The following is a 24,061-nucleotide window of genomic DNA, read 5'->3' on the forward strand; positions in this document are numbered from 1 at the left end:
TGCAACAGAAATAGAGCCTCTGAGCCAAACAGTTCTCAGGGGGCTGCTATTGAGACAAAAGCAAGCTGGGCCTGGAGAGAGAATTTACCCACTATTTAACCCGGGATCAGGGATGCAGGCGCGAGCTGTTGGCACAGTCAGGCCAGATGCAGGTCAGAAAGCTTGCCCTGCGGTTAAACGAGAGCAATGTAATGCTCAGTTTGAGACTCCCCTATGGGCACATGTAACTTAATATTCTGGTGATTATGTTGAGCATAACATAACAGGAAACACATATGCCCTTCCTGCTTTTTCTCTTTATAGGTTCTTCTGTGACTAAAGGACACTGGACGTTCTCAGGCTTTGCCACAACGAGGGTAAATCAAAATGTTCTGAAGAAACCTCTGACCAGAAACATGGCACGACAGCCTGGTCCACAAAGCAGAATTCTCTCCAACAGCCTTCATTTCAGACCGGGAAGCACAGCAGAGACGACCACAGTTCCCATTTCAAAGGTTAAAATGCTTATTTTGCCAATGAGTCAAAAGGTGAAAACAACAGAAGTATCAATCAATCAATGAACAGGCTAACAAAATGTGGTATATACAGGCAGTGGAATATTATTCAGCCATTAAAAGGAGCAACGTTCTGATGCATGCTACAAACGATGAACCTTGCAAACATTATGCTGAGAGAAATAAGCCAGACACAAAAGGGCAAATATTGTATGTCTGCCTACGTGTAATATCTAGAATAAGCAAATTCACTGACACAGAAAGCAGACAAAAGGGTACCAGGGGCAGGGAGAGGGGGTAAATGGGTGTTCATGCTTAAAGGGGGAAGAGTTTCTGTTTGGAGTGATGGAAAAGATTTGGTAATAGATTGTGGTTATGACAGCACAGCACTGTAAGCTTAGTTAATGCCACTGAGCTATTCATTTAAAATGGTTAAAATGGGAAATTTTGTTTTATAGATATTATCACAGTAAAATTTTAAACATATTTCAAAAACTACGTGAATCCTGTGATTTATGCACAATTGTGCTGTAAACCTATAACTTCTCTATTTAAAATATTGAGTATTTTGACAAAGTTATAAGAACGGATAAGAGTCATTATCTAAGAAAAGTTTTATGTCAACATAACGTGATCATTTCCCAGCATCCTGAGGTTGAAAGAAACTGCCACACATAAAGGTTTATATTTGTGATGGTTTGAAACTGTGCACACCCCGGAGAAGGTCATATGCCTTTAATTCATTCCTGTGGGTACAGACCCATCATAAGTGGGACATTTTGATTAGGTTATTTCATCTGAGCTGTGACCCACCTCCAGTACATTATTGGAGTCCTTTGTACGAGGATAAAAGACAGAAAAAAACCCAGAGAAGTTGAGAGAGGAAGCCACTGAAGCCAGAAGCTGAAAGCAGTGAAACCCAGGAGGGAAGGGCTGCAGATGCGCCCTGGACCTTCCTGCATGACGGACGAGCCCAGGCTCGCGGGAGCCGGTCTGCAGGGAGAAAGCATCGCCGCTGATGCCATGAGGCAGATATTTTCACAGCCTCAGAACTGTACGTTTGAAAGTTAATAAATCCCAACTGTAAAAGCCAACCCTATTCGGGTGCACTGCATTTCGTCAGCTTTAGCAAACTGAAACAATACTAGGGAAAAAAACCTCATGATCTACCGACGGTCAGAGAAACAATGAAACCACCGTGCAGACGAGGCTGGGGGTCCAGCACGTGCACAGCTCCCATCAGCCCAAAATCCAATCAAAACCCCTAAGAACACAGATACAACCTGAGAAGTAGTATAATAAGCTATCTTTTATTAAAACAAAAAAAAAACTTGGAATAAGGTGATTTGGTTGATAGTAATATTAGACGCCTTTCTTCATATGGATGGTCAATTTCTCAAATAATTTAACATAAAGCATGATAGTTTTGAGGTTTTTTTTATAGTAATATTAGACACCTTTCTTCATATGGATTGTCAGCTTCTCAAATAATCAACATAAAGCATGATAGTTTTGCTGTTTTTTTTTTTATACCCTGATATTACTGTTTCGATGATGATTCCCAAATGCTCTTCAGAAGCTTTAGGGACCCTTGAGGGGGAGGGGGCAAAGATGGGGTCACATCACAAACATTTTTTATAATATCTAAAAAGGTAAAACGGGGGTGCACGGGTGGTTCAGTGGTTAGAATGCCTGCCTTTCATGCAGGAGACCCAGGTTCGATTCCCGGGCCATGTACCCCCAAGAGAATGCATAAATAAAAATAAAAAGGTAAAACGGAATGAGCTCAAGCTACACAGACCCTATAACCCCTGAAAGGGTTCTTTTCGTATCTAGTCAAGTTCCTTAAAAAGCTCCCCTACCCCAGACATGAACAGGTAATTAGAATTTGAGAGTGATCAATATATCATACAAATCTCAGGTGCTAGAGGGCCTACCTCCATGTCTTCCTACCCCACTACATCTAATCTGGCCTCTCCTCCTACGATAGTCCTCTGGCATACAAGAAAAATACCAAGAAACTCCATTTCTACCATGACCCATTCCTGCACAGTCACTCATTTAACTACCTTGGGTCTCTCCCATTACCTCATCTCCCTACTGAAATGTTCTCTTAGAACATCTCCGCCTATACACACTCTGCCCTCAAAACCTAATCAAACCCTGTAAGCTTTTACAGCACTTGTAACTGTCATTTCTAAATTCTGAAATGTTGAGCTGTTTGTATATGAATTGGTCGTTCCCAGAAACTTAGGGTACTTATGTGACACCAGAGACTCAGAGTTAGAGCTCTGAAGCTATGAACGTCTGCAGTACCCCACACAGGAACTGTTTAACAAGTTGAAAAAGGAATCAGACTTGACTAGAGATATGAATGAAGCTGAACTGGACAGGACTAAGATAAACAGAAAACAGGGTAAAGGATAATACAATCCATGTTTTAAAACTTCAACTTCTGTATGAGACCAAAGGGAGAGACGTCTATTTGGTGCAAAATTTATGCTTTGGGTAATGCATTACCTGATTTAATTGAATGGTCATTTTAGTGGAACACCATAAGTACACGGAATCTTGAACAGGGCATGAGATCTTGTGGGTTTGTCCAAGTTAGTGTGATGCCCTGATATCTCCCAGAGTACTTTGAGCAGAGAATAAAAAAGCATTTGCAAAGTTCCCTTGAGGGAAAGGAAGAAATATTCAACTAAGGAATTTCTGATATTCTTGCAAGCAGTGGGGACAACCAAATCAACAGGCTGAATCCATGATCTTGGGGTTAGCCCCTATGAAACTTATTCCTGCAAAAAAGAAGCTAAGCCTACTTTAATTATGCCTAAGAGTCACCCCCAGAGAACCTCTTTTGTTGCTCAGATGTGGCCTCTCTAAGCCAACTCAGCAGATGAACTCACTGTCCTCCCCACTATGCGGGACAAAACTCCCAGGGATATAAATCACCCTGGCAACGTGGAAAAGAACTCCAGGGATGAGCCAGGACCCTGCATCATAGGATTGAAAAAGCCTTTTTGACTAGAGAGAAATGAGACAAAATAAAGTTTCAGTGGCTGAGAGATTTCAAACAGAGTTGAGAGGTTATCCTGGAGGTTATTCTTCAGCATTATATAGATATCCCTTTTTAGTTCATGGTGTATTAGAGTGGCTGAGGGAAGTACCTAAAACTGCTGAGCTGTGTTCCAGTAGCCTTGATTCATGATGACAACTGTATAACTATATAGCCTTTACAATGTGACTGTGTGATTGGGAAAACCTCGTATTTGATGTTCCTTTTATCTAGAGTATGGATAGATGAGTAAAAAAAAATGGATGAAAAATAAATAATAGGGGGATAAGGGATAAAATAAATTGGGTAGATGGAAACACTAGTGGCCAATGAAAAAGAGGGACAAGGGGTATGGAGTATATGAGTTTTTCCTTTTTTCTTTTAATTTTTTTTTCTGGAGTGATGCAAATATCCTAAAAATGATCATGGTGATGAACACACAATTAAGTGATATTGTGAGCCACTGGCTATTCACCATGTATAGACGGTATGTGTGTGAAGATTTGTCAATAAAAATATTTTTTTTAAAAAGTTTCTGAGAGTGGTTATTCACTACCGTACCTTGCAGTTACTTAAGGACACTTCTTTCTCCTACCAGACCTACTGTCTTTACTTCCCCCACAATCTCACAGCCCTTCGTCTCAGAGCAGGCACTTATTAAAAATGTACTGAATTCACGCATAACAACTATACTTGGTTAACAATGACTCTTAGGCAGAAATCACAAACTCTAAGTTACAAGCCCAATTTGAAAATCCCTGGCAATTTTACAGTACCCTTTCCCACCCTGGAAAAACAAATGTCTGATTTGCAAGAGGAGAAAGACTTTGATAATATTTTTGGCCCACAAACACTTCTTTAAAAACAACATCTTAATGTATTATGATTTTGTAAATGAAGCCAAAACATATGGATTAAGTTTCCTATTAAATACATATGGATTTTATATATATATATAAAAAAAAACAGCTATGGGAATAGGATAAAATGTGATCTCCAAAGCAGATTAACCAGGGGTCATTATTCTAACTTCAAAATTAATGTAGCGCTATCTTGCTTTAATTATATATTGAAAGTTTCCTCTCCTGCTTTAGTGATTTTCCTAGTCAGAGTCAACATTTTTCACATTCCTAGGGTAGAGAAATAAACACAGAGGAAAAGAAGGCGTGTTCCTTCTATTATCATCTTTTTTCTCTCTATTCTCCTTCATAGACAATAACAAGTTGCCCTCCTTTTCTCTGCAGTTTCCCCAGTCTTTCGCATCCCTGTCCATTATTGCAGTATTTTTCTTCCTGATGAGACTCTGCTTGTTAGCCTTTCCTGTCGTGACTCCCTCCCTCTCTTTCTCTGTGCTCTCGTTTACTAAGAGGACTGTCTATCTCCCTCACCACTTTCAAGTCAAACATAAAATCCTGGGAGTGGCACATGTGGGTCAAGCGCTCAGGGAAACCTGTGGCTAATGTGAGTATGCCCGTTCGTACCAAGTTTTTATGCACGATCACCCTTGTCAGCAAAAATATCCTTCCTCTTAACAGAACCTGGACTCCAAAGCTAAGTCCAGCTGAGCAGGGAGCGAAAGCGTGTAAGGATGAAATTAGAGAAGAAGCTATGGGGGAAATCAAGGCCTTGGAAATGTTAAGTAATCCAAGCTAACAGCCCCCCTTTCCCACAAAGAAATTCCAACCCTAAACCCAGGCACCTGGCAAAGAATCTGAAAGACAATGTCCCACTTCTCCCTTTCGGCCAGGAAACCTCATTCACGGGGAGTTCACAGCCTTCTCCAGCCACAGAAAGGAAGAGAAGGGAAACTAATAGCCTCTACTTAGCTCTAGAAAGGTCTGTCTCTGAGAGTAGGTCCGCTTTCATCTGCTATAACTATTATAACTGGCTCACCAGTGTGACTTGGAAATTCCTGTAAGATCTGTTAACAAGGTGAGAGCAGCAGCAACGACTACTTAGCAGAAAATCATGCACTTATCTTCCTAGCATCACATAAGGGAAGAAAATAGGAAGCCACGGCATCAAAGGTCCTTATTCAAGCACCTAAAAGGTCTCTAGCTAGGATTTAATTGAATGATACGTTGAACTATCGCAATGCTATTTTAAAGCGTACAGTCTATTTCTCTTTCTAAAAATGAATATTGCCCATCTTTTCAGGAAGCCGTCTGGATGGCTCAGTGCACACTAATGATGTTTGATGACAGTTTGACAGGACCATAAAAAGAAGCATAAATCCAGCCATCAGTTACCAAAACAAACCCCTTATATCAAAAGAAAATCCCTAAACTGGTGTCACGTTTAACTTTTCAGTAGAAAGTGATATTTACAAAAACTAGAAATGCTCTAGCTAATAACAGCAAATACAACAGAGATCTAAGAAATGCTCCTGCAACACTCTGCTAAAAGGGACAACTGCTGTTAGCCCATCTCTCTCTGACTCTTCTAACCCCTTCAAAATTACTGATTTAATTCATTAATTAAAAAAAATCTTAACATGAACAACCAACTATGACTCAAGAAGAAATAGACGACCTCAACAAACCAATCACAAGAGACTGAATCAGTCATTAAGAAGCTCCCCCAAAAGAAAAGTCCAGGACCAGAAGGCTTCCCAGGTCAATTCTATCAAGCAGTACAGAAAGAATTAGTACCAATCCTGCTCAAACGCTTCAAAAAAAACTGAAGAGGAGAGAAAGCTACCTAACTCATTCTACAAAGTCAACATCCCCCTCATACCAAAGCCAGACAAAGACATTACAAAAAAAGAAAATTACAGACAAATCTCTCTAATGAATATAGATGCAAAAATCCTCAATAAAATTCTAGCAAATCAAATTCAGCAACACATTAAAAGAGTTATACATCATGACCAAGTAGGATTCATCCCAGGTATGCAAGGATGGTTCAAAAACAAAATCTTAACTGGGCACCTAATATATACCAGGTATTATGATATGTAAACAACAAAAATCTTGTTCTTCAAGGAGTTTAAGCTCTATCAAGGAGAAATAGACAACTAAGACAATAAATGAGCAAGTGGCATAGGTATGTTAGACAGGGGTAAGTGCTGTGGGGGAAAGGGCCCAAAACCCAGCTTCACCCTCCAGATTGTGGCTACAAAGTTCATCTCCACTTACCAGCTCCCCATACTACCCGGCATATAATGTGACCTCAGTAAAAATTTATTTTAATAAGGAAATGAATGACCAAGCAGTTTTCCTAATATTCAGATTCCCTATCTTACAGGCAGAAGTAAGAAAAAGTTATTAATTAGCAAGGTCTTAATCTGTAGTTGCCAGAATGAGAAAAAGAAAAAATCTTAATGTTCTTGAAATAGTCTAATAGAATTTGAAAGCAACTATTCCCCAGATTACAGAGAAACAAGTAACAAGACAGATCTAAGGGATTATTCATTTTTAATGAGATTCTTTTCCTAACTGCAGATTTTATTGAGATATATTCACATACCGTATGACCCATCCAAAGTATACATCTTACCGTATCATCAACTAGTTGTGCATACATCCTCTCATCCAATTTTAGATCACTTTCATTGCTCCAAATAGAAAAATAACAGAGAGACATAAAAAAAATCCAAAACACTCCATACCCTTAATTCCCCCCATTACTGACCCCTAGTACTGGTATGGTACACCTATTACTGTTGATGAAAGAATATAAAGGTTATTACTTTTAACTACAGCCCATGGCTTGCGATATGTAATGTTTCCCCATATAGCACTCTATTATTCAGTCTTCGTACAAATGTCATTCATTTCTCCTGGCTCATGAAAGAACTTATTTACATTTGCAGTGTTAATCAGTGACATATATGACTCTAGCCAACCCCTTTCAACCAGAGTCACCTACACAGCAGCATTACATACAATCCCAATAATGAGCTACCCTCACCTCCATGCATGTCCAAGCATTTAAGTTCAAGCTCGTTAACAATTTTCTGTACATGTTAAGCAACCACTTCCATTCTCTAGCTCTTGTCTGTCCTTAGGTACCATATATGCCATGTTTTATGACTATGTCTCTACATCTTCTAGTTAGTTCCTATTAGCGAAACCATCAATATTTGTCCTTTTGTGCCAGTCTTATTTCACTCAGCATTATGTCCTCAAGGTTCATTCATGCTGTCATGTGCTTCAGGACCCCATTTCTTCTTATTGCTGAATAACATTCCATCGTATGTATATACCACACTTTGTTTGCACATTCATCGGTTGATGGACATGTGGACTGTTTCCATCTTTTGACAACTGTGAATAGTACTGCTATGGACATCAGTGTGCAAATATCTGTTCATGTCCCTGCTTTCTGCTCTTCTGAGTATATATAAAGCAGAATTGCCAGGATATAGGGCAACTCAATAGTTAGCGTTCTGAGGAACTGCCAAACTGTCTTCTACAGTGGCTGTACCATTTTACTTTCCCACCAGCAATGAGTAAGTGTCCCAATTTCTCCACATCCTCTCCAACAACTGAAGTTTCCTTTTTGTTTAACAACTAACCAGAGATTCTTAAACTAGAGTTAGCACAATTGAGGAAGGGGACATGTGCGTTTTCCAAGGGACAGGGTCAACAACTTTTGTTAGCCTTTCAGAGGTTTGTGACTCCAAAAACGTTAAGAAGGAATGCAGTAAAAAGTGAATGTTTTTAAACTATATTTCCTTGCTTACCAGTAAAAGTGAACTTTAAATCCTGAGTTAGCTTCTTCATTTTTCAAATAGATACTCTATTTTGAAGGAATCAGGAGAGTGGGAAAGAGATAGAAAACAGAAGTAGTCTCTCTGAGCAGTTTCTCCTGAAACCATTGTTCCTTATGTCCCCCACAATCCGTTTCAGTCTCATTTAAAAATGAAGCCCAAGGTAGTGCGACAGTGGCTCAGTGGCAGAGCTCTCGCCTGCCATGCCCGAGATCCGGGTTCGATTCCCGGTGCCTGCCCATGCCAAAAAAAAAAAAAGAAGGCCAGCTAAACTAAATGGACACTAGCTCCTTAAAATTCTGACTCCAAACACAAAGCACCATGGGTCAGACCTAACACCACCAAAAGCAATACTCAGGCTTTGCTTTTTAACTCTTATTAACAAAAATGTCTCATATATTAATGGAACCTTCTCACACATTCTAAGGCAAAGCTTTCTCTTCAGCTCGTAGTAGAGAGAGCGGGGAGATGAGAGAATATTACAAATTGGCATTGTGCTACGTATTTCATGTCAACCACTTTCCCAAAATTAGACAGTTCCTTTTAAACAGTAACTTTTCAGTCTCCTTCTTTAATATTTCTCTAATTTCTGCAGGGAGTCAAATACCATGAGCCAGCGACAAAGCCGCAGAAGTGCAAGCCATGAAGACATGGTGTCTGAGCTCCATCAGTGGACTCATTCACAGTCCAGTCCCTCCTGCTACTCTATAGCTACTTTAGCTAAGGCAAGGATCCCACATGATCCCAGCAGCAAGACAAAATCCTACTTGATGCTGTAACCTGAAGATGCTTCTAGCAGCCAACATTTAAGGAGCCCTTACTATTTGCAAGTATTGTGTTATACATTTTATATATGATATCTAATTACCTTTTTCACAACAGAGCTATGAGGTAGGTGTTTTTATCACCTATATTTACTTGATAAATAAGACTCAGCAATGTCAAATAACTTGCCAAAGGTTACAGTATGCAAGTAGTTGTGAAGCCAAGAGGTTTGTCCCAGGACATCTGATTCTAGAGCCCAAGTTCATGACCACTGTGTCGAATTACCTCCCAAGGAATGCACCCAGAGTCCATGCTACCCCATAGAAAAACAGGCAATACAGCAGTGGAGCTGCTTTTGGGAGGGCAGTGTATGAGAATGGAAGAGGTTTCCTGGAACATAGCCCTGTCTGTTCACGTATATATTATCTATGGCTGTTTCCAGACTACAAAAGAATTGAGTCATTTGCAATAGAGACCTCATGGCCTGCAAAGTGAAAAAATATTTACTACGTGGCCCGTCACAGAAAAAGGTGGTCAATTCCTACTCCAGACCAATCATTTTCAATCCTGGCAAACTATCAGAATCACCGAAGCAATGCTTACATGGCTACCTAGCTAGGTACATTCTATTGTTAAATTTTTATCTTCATAAGAATTATGATAAGCAGCTAGCCTTGAGAACCACGGGCTTCTTAGGGAGAAAGCTAATTCGGGCTGGGTCACTCAGTAAGAGACATATTAGCATCTTAAGAAAGAAGAGGCATTTTATGAATATCTGCATTCTACTTTCTCTTCCCATCGCCTTCATATCAGAACTAAGTAAGCAATACAATTTAAGGAGCCTAGAAAATCCAGCTTCTTTAAAATACATATCTCAGTTATTTAGGTTAATCAGAAAAGATCCATGGGAGTGCTTGGGAGGCATTACTCACACTTCTACGTGAAATACTTTAATCATGATTTGCCATTCATTATCCCTGTATATAAAAATATGTGTGGGGAATGGGGGGGTGGTGGTAGAATAAACCTTGGGGGGCACCCGGGAGACGACCACTTCTGTAACCACAGAGCACAGAAGGAGAATGTTGCCCTAACAAAAGAGGAGAAAACAATAAGGTTTGGGAAAGAGATTACCACATGACAGTGACAAACAGTGCTTATTTGTAGTATTTAAAATGACAAGTGGGGGTGAGAGGAATATACTCAAGTACACTGTTCACCTCTGATATGGCTCTCCTAATTCAGCCCAAGCTAAATCCCGTGCCCAAACCCCAGGAAGGTGTGTCCCACTCACCCCCAGAGGTACTGCATGAGCCCATCTGAGGACCTTCCCCTTCCCTAACTGCTCCTCCCTTTACCTGCCCCCCACACCTGCAGGGTCCAACCAGGGAGACGCCCTGCCAGGCAGGGCCGCCTTTAAAAGTGCCCAGCAATTAGAGGGTAGCCTTGACCAGCACGGAGGAAGGCTGCTCCCCAGCCCTCGCTGTCAATGATGTTTGTGGTCCTTCAGCCCCATCTCACCTGAAAACTCCTTTATTTGCCTCTCTCTCTCTCCTAAGCAGCAAAGCCTTTAACTGATCATGGGTGCAGGACTGTCGGTGACAGATTGACACTAATATTTTCCCTGAGTCACAGGGACAGAATTTGCATGAAGAATCCAACAATAAGAACAAAGGTGGCAAAAATTCTAAAGACTTCACAATTATGTGGCCAACATTCATTTGTATGTTGATTAAACGCTTCTTCATTTGCACCAGTGCATTAACAAAACACCATGTGAGCGTTTGGAGTACGGAACGCCAACAAAGGACAAAAGCTCACTGAGAACTTCTCAGAACCAAGCTCATCATTACAATAAAAAAAATCATTTTAAAAAACAGAAGGAGAATCTCCGAGGTCGCATACATATTACCAGCAATGCTCTTTCCTTTCTCTCTTGCCAGGTCGCCCAAGATACTTAAAGGAAAGGAAGGGAAAGGGAAAACGGGGGCCCTGGCCCCTGCTATCATGAAGAAGCAGGAGGCCAAGGAGTGGTAAATCCCCTGTTTGAGAACAAAGACCCATGAATTTTGGCACTGGACAGGACATCCAGCCCAAAACAGAGCTCGCCTGCTTTGTCAATGGCCCGGCTACATTTGTCTGCAGCACAGAGGGCCGGCCCCTACAAACAGCTGAAAGTGCCCCCACCATCAACCAGTTCCACTCAGGCCTTGGACCGCCAACCAGCTACTCAAGTGCTTAAGCTGGACCAAAAGTACAAACCAGAGGCAAAGCTAGAGAAGACGCAGAGGCTGTTGGTCTGGGTTGAGAAGAAAGCTGCTAGCAAAGGGGATGTCCTCACAAAGAGGCCACCTGTGCTTGGAGCGGGGGTGAACCTTGTCACCACATTGGTGGAAAACAAGAAGGCCCAGATGGTGGTGGCTGCACATGGTGTGGACCCCATCGAGCGGGTTGCCTTCCTGCCCACCTTTGGATGCAAAATGGGGGTTCCATCATCAAGGAGAAGGCCAGGCTGGTCCACCTCATCCACGGGAAGACCTGCACCACTATCGCCTTCATGCAGTAACCTCAGAAGACAAAGGAGCAGTAGCTAAGCTGGTAGAAACTATTAGGACCAATTACAACAGATATGATGAGATCTGCCATCACTGAGGAGCAGATGTCTTGGGTCCAAAATTGGTGGTTTGCTTTGTCAAGCCAGAGAAGACAACAGCTAAAGAACTCACCACCAAACTGGGTCAAATGTACACAGTGGACTTTTCAGTACATAAAAATAAAAGTTCCTCAAAAAAAAAAGGGGGGGGGGGGGGATTTAAGAGGACAGTTACATATCACATGCCAACAAGCCAAAAACAGGAATTCTCGTAAGGAATGAAAACAACACAATTTTACCTTTTCATGATTTTCAATTAAGATTTCCACAACAATGTTCTGAAACTTCAAATCCATGATGGCAGCAACGGTTTCCTCCTGTGGCCGCATCAGAGTCGGTCCAAACACTACTCCCAAATTTGCCACAGTCATTAGGTTTTGCTTGGAGTGATTCGAAACGCTAATTTTGATGAGAAAAAACATGGTGTCTGGTTAAAAGAACAGTGATATCTGTGGAATGCACAGTATTCTACATGTATTTCCCTGAAAAACAAGGAGTCAGGAGACTCCAACTGTCCTCAGTGTCTGGCTCAGAAATAACCGACACCATCTGACAAGACCATCCATGCTGAGGATCCTCCCTACTTTTCTGTTTCTCTCTTTTCTGTGCTCCACCTTAGCCACACTAGCTTCCCTGATGAGTCCATGCACAAGTTACGCTCGCCTCCTGCCACACCCCCCCCAGCTCAGCAGGCCTTCCTTTCTGTCTTCCTTTATTTAGAACACCCCTGCTCTCTCCAGATCATCACAGCCTTGCCTTCAGGAACTACTTCTCTGCATGGTGCCTTTGTGAGAATTAGCTTCACAAGCACAGAGAACTTCGCCCCATACCCACTCCCTGCAGCCCGGTACCGCTGTGCAGTGAGCAACCAGGACCACTGTTCTCCGCAGTCCTACTCACTTAATCAGATCCCAACCTCAAGTACATCTGCCATAATAACCCTCTTCAGAGTACTAAATCCAACATATATATATATATACGTACACATACATACACTCTATTTACTTATTTTAATTTCTCTTTTTTTTTTACAGCTTATCACCATCTGAAATTACATTTTTATTTGTGATTTGGTATCTTCTCCTCAACAAGTAAGTTTCATGACACAGGGACTTGATCTTGTTCAACTACATAACCATTAAAAAAAAAATGCATTCAATAAATATTAGTCACCCAAATCACTGACTTGGGCTAATGATGTGACCTTAAACAAGTCATAATACCCTCTGGCCTTCGGTTTCTCTACATGTAAAATAAAGGTTTTTAAACACGGGGCTCTTAAGATTTCTCCCACCATTAAAATTCTATAATTACAATGATCTGGGAGTCATTTATATTTGAAGAAGGGGTTAATTTCCCTATTGAATTATTAGATTTTGTTTTTAAAGAGGGGATGGAAAGAAGGGATCCTATGAACTAACTATTATTGGATTAAACAAACCTTGAAGACATGTCCAAACTTAGAGTTAGTGGTGTGAAACCAAGCCAAACTTGTTAACAGTTTCCCATTCCAGAATCTGTGTATGGGAAAATGTATAATATTTTCTTCTTTCACTTCGTGTCAAATCCTTAGTTGCTGGCAATGACGTTAAGCAAATAATTATACGACTTCAGGAAAGCATCATGTTTCAACAATCCTGTCCAAAATACACACAATAGTCAAGTATCCAGCCTGCCCTTCCAAGTTTGCTCCCTGATACTGTGGATACAGCCTCATTTCCAACCGTCACAAATGCAAGAACACTGTATACAACCTAGAGTAAAACGAAGAAAGTTAAAAGGAGAACAGAAGAGGCTTACTTTGTTAAGTGTTTCACCAAAATATCCAACATCTCTTTGTTTTTCTCTGGCAGTTTGTGTACCAAGAAATGGACAGCACTCACACGAGATTCTGGACTGCCACTTTCTTTAAGAAAAAAGAAAAAGAAAAGTTAGAAGAACACTCCCCCATGCCAACAATTACAACAGCTCATCTGTTCAACATCTCCACACACCGAAAACTGAAACGTACTTTGCTACATTTAAAAGGGGGAAAAAATTCCATCTTTCTCCCTATTATTAATCTTTAATGCTTCCTGATGAGGTCATTTCAGTGAAGGTGGAGTGCATGCCTCTTCCTACAGTTTATATTTGAGCTATAAAGACAGCTGCTGCTACCTGTCGCACTTCAGGTCTGCTTATGGCTTACTTGACAGAGTCTAGTCACTAGGTCATTGCCTTGCAATGCCCTGCAATTGAAATGTCAGCTAATAAATTACCACCTTTGTCCCTCAGATTCTGGGATTATTATCTCTGGCTCTTATAAAAGAAAATGTACCCATATGCCTTCTATTGTGTTCCTGATGGAAAAAATCATCAAACAAATCAATAAAGTGCTTACTACAGAAGATTTATGCCAGAGTTTTCAGGGATTTTAGAAAAGAGATTGTGCTCAGCAGGGAAGGTCATAAAGTGCTTGGAAAGTTTACATAGAGCTGGTGAGGGAAGCTCAGGAAGGGTCTCACATAAGGGACAGCCTCTGATGGAGTTTGAAGAATGGGGAGGCTTCCAGGGAAAGGAAGAGCTGGGAGGGGAAGGGCTTCATTCCAGATTCAGCAATGAGCATGAGAAAAAACACACCATCCAGTCAGACATGGCATGTCAAGCTTATGGAAAGGTAGACGGAGGCCAAACTTTGGTCTGTGAAACCCAATTTCATTGTTGGCTTGTAAATCAGAGTCACTGAAAGTAAAGCAAGGACTATGCATGAATAGTTCAGTTGGGGGAAGGTATACTTGACATCTTTTGAAGGATAGATCAAAGTGGGTAAAGGAGCAAATTAGGAGGAAAATGGTATCTGAGCAAGAAGTAAGAAGCTGGAAGGCGGGTAAGTGGTAGAACTACAAATAAGGAAGTATAGTCTGGGATCAGATGATAGTTGAGGGTCTTTGAGTAAATCACTTAACTTCTTTGTATCTCATTTCTGTCACCTGTAAAATGAAGATAATAGCACTATCTCAAAAGGCCATCATGTTGGGTTTGTCCAGGTTAGTATGATGCCCTGATAAATCTCTGGGTGATTTAGACAGTAAATAACGAAGTATTTGCAAAGTCCCCTTGGGGGAATGGGTAGAAAGGAGGAAATATTCAACTCCTCCATTTGAAGAATGTCTGGTATTCTCACAAGCAGTGGGGACAACAAATCAACAGGCCGAGCCCTCCATCTTGGGGTCGCCCCTATGAAACTTATTCCTGCAAAGGATAGGCTAAGTTTACTTAAAATTAGGCCTAGGAGTCACCCCCAGAGAACCTCTTTTGTTGCTCAGATGTGGCCTCTCTCTCTCAAAGGCAGCACGGCAATGAACTCGCTGCCCTCCCCTCTACATGGGACATGATTCCCAGGGGTGTAAACCTCCCTGGCAACGTGGCACAGAAATCCTGGGATGAGACGGGACCCGGCATCAAGGAATTGAGAAAATCTTCTTAACCAAAATGGGGAAGGGAGAAATGAGAAAAAATAAAGTGCCAGTGGCTGAGAGATTTCAAACAGCATTGAGAGGTTATCCTGGAGGGTATTCTTACGCATTATATAGATATCCCTTTTTAGTTTAGGGTGTACTGAAGTAGCTGGAGGAAAGCCCTGAACTGTAGAGCTGTGTTCCAGTAGCCTTGTTTCTTGAAGACGATTGTACAATGACACAGCTTTTACAATGTGACTGTGTGATTGTGAAAACCTTGTGTCTGATGCTCCTTTTATCTCGAGTATGGACAGATGAGTAAAAATATGGATAAAAAATAAACAATAGGGTGAACAAAGGTTAAAATAAATTGGGTAGATGTAAATACTAGTGGTCATTGAGAGGGAAGGATAAGGGGTATGGTATGTATGAGTTTTTTCTTTTTTCTTTTACTTTCTTTTACTAGAGTGATGCAAATGTTCTAAAAATTGATCATGGGGACGAATACACACAACCATGTGATGATATTGTGAGCCATCAACTATATACCATGTATGGAATGTTTCTAGGTTAAAAATGTTTGTATGTTTTATCTTATCAAAAAAAATTTTAAAAAGGCCATTATGAGGATTCAGTGAGGCAACATATACAACGCATGTAGCCCAGTGGCTGGCACACATACATGCTCAATCACTATGAGTCATTGTCACTGTTATTTGTTTCTATGAGAACACTCTGTGGAAGGAGTAGAATTAACGGGATTTAATTTAGCAGCAGACTGGCTGTGGGAAAGAAGGAAGAAGGCAAAGAAGACCAATGCTTCATGTGTAGGATATTGAAAGTGTGGGCAGTTCTAGGACAGAGAGAGCACAGGAGGCAAGGCTGGTTTGAAGAGGAAGATGAAAGGAATGACCTTCCTGTAGTCAATATCCAGCTGGCAGTTGGGAAGGGCAGGAAGCATTAGAAATCAAAGGTAAAAATGTTCTCCAGAGGGTCTGACCTCTATCTAGCACATGGCAGCGCTGTCTGTCTACTTCAGCAAACCACTGCTGGGAAAGGAGCTCCAAAGAGATACAGGAGAGATGCCAGCACCGGGGCAGAGAAAAACAAAAAGAGCAAAGTGCAAAGGAGAAGGAGACGGGAGGAAGAGAGAGGATACACTCATCAGGAAGGCATGTGAGGAGAAACCTGCACAGCCTGGAGAGTCAGATGCACGGACAGCTGAGGACAGACTGAGGAGTTGAGAAACTGGGGCAAGGAGCCTGGGAAGCAACTAAATTTACCAACTGGAAGCTCCTTTTTGTAAAAAAAAGGGGAGATTTAAGAGTGAGAAGCTGGAGAGAAAGGGGAGAGTGGGAGTTTAGAACACCTGTTCAAAAAGTGAAGAATTGAAGGAAAGGGGGAAGAGAAGTAAAGCAGATCAAGAAAACGGCATTGGTTTTTTTTTTCAAAATGGTAATAATTTATTTGTTAATGATTACAAAAAATTAATATCTGATCATAGCTAAAAATTGAGAAAACAGAGAAAATGAGAATAAAGTAAAAGTCACTAAAATCTACATTATATCTATTTGAGAAAGAACACATGAACAATCACCATAAGTCAACAAGAAAAAAAGGACAACCCAACTGAAAAATAGGCAAAAGGCATGCCCTAGAATATTCATAGCAGCATTCTTCATTACGGCCCCACACTGGAAACAACCCAAATACCCATCAACAGAACAGATAAATAATTTGTGGTATAATAATTTTATATTGCAAAGTGAACGAATGAACTTCTGTTTCCCACAACATGGATGAATCTCCCAAGACCAGCAAAAGAGGCCAAATGCAAAACACTATATGCTGTATGATTTCATTTATATAAAGTTCAAACGTAGCAACTCTAATCTGAGGTGTCAGGAGATGCCCAGCCCTCGTGGGGTGTGGGGGGCATGCGTTGGGGAGGAGGTACTGCCTAGGGAGGCCCTAAGAAAGGTTCTGAGGTTCCAATGATGCTCTGCTTCTTGACCGAGGGGCTGATTAAATGAGTGTCTTCACTTTGTGAAAATTTGTGAAGCTGTATATTTATGATGTGTACACATTTCTGTAACGTTTTAACAAAAAGTTCACTAGATACAAATTAATAGTAATAAATCTCACCTGAAGAGAAATTGGTATGTACTGGTTTGAAAGGATGTGTGTCTCCTAGAAAAGCCATTTTTTAATCCTAATCCCATTTTGTAAAGGCAGCCGTTTCTTCTAATCCTTATTTAGCATTGTCTGTTTGAAACTGTAATTAGACCATCTCCCTGGAGACGTAACTCAATCAAGAGTGGTTGTTAAACTGGATTAGGTGGAGATGTGTCTCCACCCATTCAGGTAGGTCTTGATTAGTTTTTGGAGTCTTATAAAAGAGGAAACATTTTGGAGAATGAAAGAGATGCAGAGAGAGCAGAGAATGCTACAGCATCACAAAGCAGAGAGTCCATGAGCCAGTGACCTTTGGAGATGAAGAAGGAAAACACCTCCCAGGGAGCATCATGAAACAGGAAGCCAGGAGAAGAAGCTAGCAGATGATGCCATGTTCACCATGTGCCCTTCCAGATGAGAGAGGAACCCTGACCATGTTCACCATGTGCCTTTCTGAGATGACAGAGAAACTGTGACTGTGCTTGCCATGTGCCTTCTCACTTGAGAGAGAAACCCTGAACTTCATCGACCTTCTTGAACCAAGGTATCTTTCCCTGGATGCCTTTGATTGGACATCTCTATAGACTTGTTGTAATTGGGACATTTTCTCGGCCTTAGAACTATAAACTAGCAATTTATTAAATTCCCCTTTTTAAAAGACATTCTGTTTCTGGTATATTGCATTCTGGCAGCTAGCTAACTAGAACAGTTAAAACTTAGATTTAAACCTTTCAGGGTTTTCCTTCTCTTTTTTTGTAATGAAATGGTTAGCCAGTCTTTCACCTAATATATCCTGGACATCTTTCATGACATTAAATGGAGCACCATGCCAATATTTTGAAGAATATTTAGGTTGCTTCCAACACTGTAAAGTTAGGTTTGTTCCAGCTTACACTCCCAATAACGGCGTCTGAGAACGTCTGAGAGTGAATAACAGGACTTTACAACAGAAGACACGAGGTGGTTATGGCTAAAGAGGAAGGAAGCAATAAATGCAAAGAAATGAAAAGGGCACATGATACAGCAAAACAGAAATAATCAAGTCATGGTCACAGTGAACGTTTTTTTGGTACAAGGTAAATTTTTCACTGAAAACAAATGTACAAGTATTTAAAGAGTTGGATGATAAATTATGACCAAATTCTTGATTAAGAGGTAAAACCAAGAGAATGCCTTACTGAATCAGTGCTAAAGAAAAATGAAAGGAATAATACTATAGTATTTTCCATTGAAGCTTTGATTTCTGCAAGATTATATCCAAAGCAGGAACTCCAGAAAAACAGTAAAAATTTCCGAAGGAATAAACGGATACCTGCCTAAGAAAATTCTGTACATTAACAAGCAAAACTGAACATTTTTGCAAATTTTGCACTAATAAACTAGTTCCAATTCATGTGCCTATTTTGTCATTAATAATCATTCTTGCTCCAAAGAAAACCTAGCTTTAAAATATTTTTGGATTTATTACTCAGTTAGAAACACAAACCAGAAAAATAGCTTCCCATCCTTTATGGATAAGGTACTACATTTCTAAAACTAGTGGAATCAGTTTTGAATAATAGAGTAAAATCTTCTTCTTTCTTTCTGAGGCCCCTTTTTCACCAGCCACCTGCCACTTCTCTTGAAAGTACACACACATTGTTTTTCCAAGCCTGCTTTTTGCCTTCTTCCAAAAAAATATTTTCAGTAAATCCTTTAAAGTAAAACTACTTTTATTGTAATTTTTTTTTTAATTTTGAAACTAATCAAAGCCCTTTATTTATGGGCATTTCCATAAGCCCATAATAATAGCTGTAAGGTACTCAAAACTGTTTTCTAGGATAAATTATCTTCAGTCGCTGATGTTTGGGCATTTTATTATATTTTATATAATACTTATCATAAAATAATAAACTAAATAATTTAATAAGCACTTAAATTGACATTGAGTAAAAGGAGTAACTTTTAGTCCAGAATACTAAATTAATTGTAATATCAAATTCCTGAAATATTAGGCAATTAGGGAATTAGAAGTTTACTATAACAGCAGAAGAATTTTTAGTTTTGAAACTATAAATCAGCATCTGCCACACTTTAATGTATCTGCTTATGAGTCTGTGCTGACTAACTGCCACTGAATAAGATATGCTGATCACTTCCTGGAGCTTATGAAAGATACCCAGGCAGATAAATGTTAAATTATTTCAATATTTAAATGCCATAAGGCAATAACTGAAGTTTCAGGATGGCATTTACAATCACCATCCAAGCATTTCCCAGGGGACAAAGGGCCTCAGTCGAAGTATTCTAATTCTTTTGCGGAGTCTATATTTACTGTGAAATGGATACAACCAGGCTCAGACAGTTTGATGGCAGTGAACATCCAATTTCTTTAATTCCCAGCTTCCAGACTCCTTCCTCATGAAAACCCACATGATTCAGGTGTGCTTCCCATGCCACTTTTCCAACGAGGACACGGCAGGGCTGGTGACACACGCCAGCGCCCTGGTTCCCGTCGGAGGCGTCTCTCTCTCATCAGAAATGGCTGAAGAAACTTGGGGTTAAGGATGCTGTTTCCCAGGTAACTTGACTACAGGAAGAAAATACACCGAACATAGCAACGCAAGTGTTCTAGTCCGGGTGACAGCTACAGGCTTTTCGTGTGATGGGATTAAAAGGCATGCAGGTGTTGGGTGTCATTCTCTAACTCAACTCTGAGCCAGGAAGGCGAAGTCACAGACCCTGAGGCCGGCCTCAGCCTGCGGGGTAATAAGCACGAGGCTGCCACACATCAGGGGGACAGCGACCGGCCCTCCCCAGGGTGGACACGAGGTTTCGCATTCCCGGGTAGACCAAGTGAGCTGCAGTTTCATATCATAAGTGTCTATACATAAAGCCATCTATATTCTCTCAAAGACGGATGATTTCTGGTCCCTTTTTAGCAATTTTAGCTTAGATGACTCTGGCAGGATTTTTTTTTTCCCCAATGCACACAACATTAAAATGTAACTTGATTTTTTTTTTTTTTTAAAGAATGAGAAACAAAAAATTTTGCTCTTTGTGGTGACAACCACAAAAAGTTCATTTTGGCGCCATGTACTCCAGAAGTTAACTCACGGGCTCTCAACAACAAAAAGGAAAAAATGAAGGGAAAGAAACTGAAGACAGGAAATGAAGGGCCCTAAGAGACCCTTTTGAACCCTCAGAAGGGAGGGTTACAAGAGACGCTTTCAACACCACAGAACAGATGGGAACCGTCACACCGAAAAGAATCAAAACTTAGATTCTATGACATTGTGAGAGGCAGTGACAAAGATGGGCGATGCCTGATAATTTCAGCCATCCATGCAGCTAACAAACACTGGCAAAACTAGGTAAGTTGTGCCATTACTCATGAAAACAATAGCTTAACCACAATCCCAATTTCCCAACAATATTTCAAAAGACAGACTAATTTTGATCACCTGATTTTTGTAACTATTTTATTCAACACTTGAAAGTATATATGTAAAAGCTTAGGGGATTTGCTTCCACCCTCCTAAGAAAGGTACAGAAAGCGCAGAGAAGAGAACCACAAGAGATCTTGTAAACATTAAAGGCTATGTTGGAAATGGTAGCCCCTAAAATACACTCATTCGATACACGTACTTTTCCTCATTAAATAAGTTTATTGCGGGTCCCATTCCAACTACAACTTCACTTAGGTGCAGATCCATGCCAACAATTACAGCGGCTACAGTGTTTCTTGGGAACAGACCTGTTACTCAAATACCGCGAATACCCTATTACCGCAAGCCTATGAGGTCAGGAAGAAAAGACAAGGTCCTGGTCCAGGAGATGACAATTCCTTTTCCATTCATGCACTCCCTTTCACTGCACCGTTCAAACTCTTAAACTCGTTTCCTGCTGCCACGGGCTTCGTCATCTGGTAAAACACGGCATTTCCCCCGTGCCCTCACTTATGGGGTATGGTAGTAATAATGACACAAACTTGCGGTAACCTGAAACTTCAGTCCTTAATCACTTTATCTCTCTTTAATTCTCAAAGGATTCTAGATTTAATTAGGCACTTTTCTGCTTTTTCCAGTCTCCAAGGCGAAGAACATGAAACAATTGTCTTCCAACGAGAGTTTAATTTTTCTTCCCCTGGTTTGCCAAAAATGCCACAGGGAAGAAATCAAAACAACTAAGCATTTGCTTGAGCTTTTGCCAAGAAACTTTTTTCCCTTCCTTGCTCATATAAATTCTCTTTTCAAAAGGAGAGAGAGAGAGAAAAAAAAAAAAAGCTTCCTCTAGCATGTGAAAACAAAAGTGAATAGGACTGTATTTTTTTGCCTTTTCCAAAAGCGTATTTTATATGAATAGTCTAACAGGGCCTACACATGGCTTCTTTCTCTGACATACTAACTGAGTGGAGCAGAGACCTCCCAAGAAGAAAACATTTAAAGCAAGGTTTGGGAAGCAGTAACACAGGACCCAAAGGGACTGCACTAAGTTTTTCAACAGATTAAACTATGGACGACATCCAAGGGAAAAAAAATAATAAAAGGAAATGAAAGTACAATTATAGCTACTGTCAATGTGCACCTGTGGAAACCAATCCTGCACGTTTTAGCCAGTGGAACTGGGGATTTGAGTTTTAAATAAGGTTCCTTATAATCTGGTGAGTTACTTAACATAACTCATTTCCTTAACTGTTAAACACCTCATGCCAGTGTATTTGAGAAGACAAATGATCAGAGAGACCATGTCCAATATAAAAAGTGAGGTATAAAATAAACACAGGAAAGTTTCAAAGGAATACGCCTTCCAAAAAAATTCAATCACAGATTCTAACTCTACGAACCACAGGGTTTTGCTAGTTAACATTTTATGACATAATTCACACTCTTATCAAATGCTGTTTGGGCTGCTAGGATTATCTCATAATATTCCTTCTGTCTGTAATTCCCATCTAAATATTTTTCTCTGTGAAGCCATTTCCAACTTCCTAATCTCTCCAGATCTGATCATTTCCTACAACCTTCTGCAAGTTAAATACTTCTGTGTTCCCACAGCACTTTGCTCAGGCCATTAGTATAGATTTTATGGTATAGTGAGAGGTCTATATGCCTGAATACCCGCTAGAGAACTGGTTCCTGGGTGCCAGAGCCCTGTCTCCTTGACACTGCATATTCAGGGTCTACCTATGACTCCCACACAGTCTGCTAGAGACGCAGTACACACAGCAGTACTGAGAACGAACAAATGAGTACATTAATTGTCCCTTTTCATTGCCTTCTGAAAAAGGGTGGGGGGAAAAACCCTCAAATACCTTTTTTTCCCCTCAAATATCTTAAGTGACTTCTATTGTAAATGTAGATTACGATAACTTTATCTAAATTTTTCACAGGAAATTTCAGTTTATATACACTACCAACCACAGAACTATTTCTGTGGACCTTCGCATAACACTTACTGGCTGGAACAATGAAATCTCCATGTAGCTCATAGGTCATGAGAGGCTCCGGAAGACTCCTGCATAAAAAGGACAGTTCAGAATCACCAAACAAATCCAAGCAGGTCACATCTGTCCATGGTTATTTTTTTTAATAAAAGGGTGCTGAACATATTGTACATTTATTAGCTAATATGCAAGACTTCCCTAGAGAATACCTTTACATATAAAAAAAAAATACATGAATCAAATAGATCACTTTATTAAGTATTATTTGTGTCTTAAGTATGCTAAAACAGCCACAAATCCCTACCAGATCCAAGCATACTGCATTTCATATCTAATATCAATATCAGATTTCGAATCTTAGAAAGTACCTTTACAAATATCTGGTTTTATATATAAAACTTCCTTCCAAATAGTAACACATTTAAAGCCAGACATCCTATCCAAATACATTTAAGAATACAATTTTGAAAATCATCTCTAGGATATTAGTTGAAGATGTCACCAAAAAAAATGCAGAAAAGATTAAACAAATTTAAAAGAAACCAGATCATTATTTTTACATATCTCTGTTGTAAAAATAAGAGACCCAATTTTGGTTTTTGTCTACAAAAAAAGAGCAATAAGTAGTAAAATTGATCACACCTTTAAAAATCATGTACATATTTAATTTTTTATGAAACTCAAAATAAATTACATAAATAGTAGCAGATTTTATCCTGTGATCAACACAATGCTACAGCTCAGTCAACTTTGCCACATATCTTAAAATTTTAAAAGGCCAGGATGGACCGTATTCTAGACAAATCTCAATCTAGACCATCTTTTTGGAGGGCAATCTGGCAAGATTTAAAACCTTCAAAAGCTTAATATCCTATAACTCATAAATTTCTCTTTAAATGCTTAAAAGAAAAAAATCAAAGACGCACAAACACAAAAATTTTAAACAAACGCAAAAGCCCAAAATATTGCCAGGCCAAGGTCATTTCAGACTGACAAAGAGGTCAATTCATCAAGAAAGACATAACAAGGCCAGTACATCAAGAAAATATAATAATTCTAAATGTCAATGGATCTAATAACAAAGCTTCAAAATACATGAAGCAAAAACTGATAAAACTAGTAAGGAAAAACAGGCAAATTTCCAAGGATATTCAAAGATCTTCTTCAAAAGTGCTAGAACTAGACAGAGAGCCAGGATACAGAAGATTTGAGCAAAACTCTCAACCAACTTGACCAAACTGACATCTATAAATGACACTCCATCCAACAGTAGCAGAATACACATTCTTTCCCAATGCACATGGAACATTTACCAAGACAGACCATATTCTAGATTATAATAC

General features: G+C 39.9%; 1 protein-coding gene and 1 pseudogene across 1 annotated transcript in view; one reads left to right on the forward strand and one right to left on the reverse strand.

Annotated features, from left to right (window-relative positions):
- ARHGAP10 (Rho GTPase activating protein 10) overlaps positions 1–24,061 on the reverse strand; it is a 345,070-nt gene that overhangs the window by 86,534 nt on the left and 234,475 nt on the right. The window contains exons 16-18 of the mRNA XM_077139864.1: positions 22,731–22,789; positions 13,482–13,587; positions 11,921–12,080 (exon numbers count right to left, since the gene is read on the reverse strand). Of these exons, the coding sequence (XP_076995979.1) occupies positions 11,921–12,080; positions 13,482–13,587; positions 22,731–22,789 (325 nt within the window). The remainder of the gene's footprint in view (positions 1–11,920; positions 12,081–13,481; positions 13,588–22,730; positions 22,790–24,061) is intronic.
- LOC143665929 (large ribosomal subunit protein eL8 pseudogene) lies at positions 10,946–11,896 on the forward strand (annotated as a pseudogene).

The sequence above is a fragment of the Tamandua tetradactyla genome, chromosome 22 (genome assembly GCF_023851605.1).
Source record: "Tamandua tetradactyla isolate mTamTet1 chromosome 22, mTamTet1.pri, whole genome shotgun sequence".
Classification (NCBI taxonomy): Eukaryota; Metazoa; Chordata; class Mammalia; order Pilosa; family Myrmecophagidae; genus Tamandua; species Tamandua tetradactyla.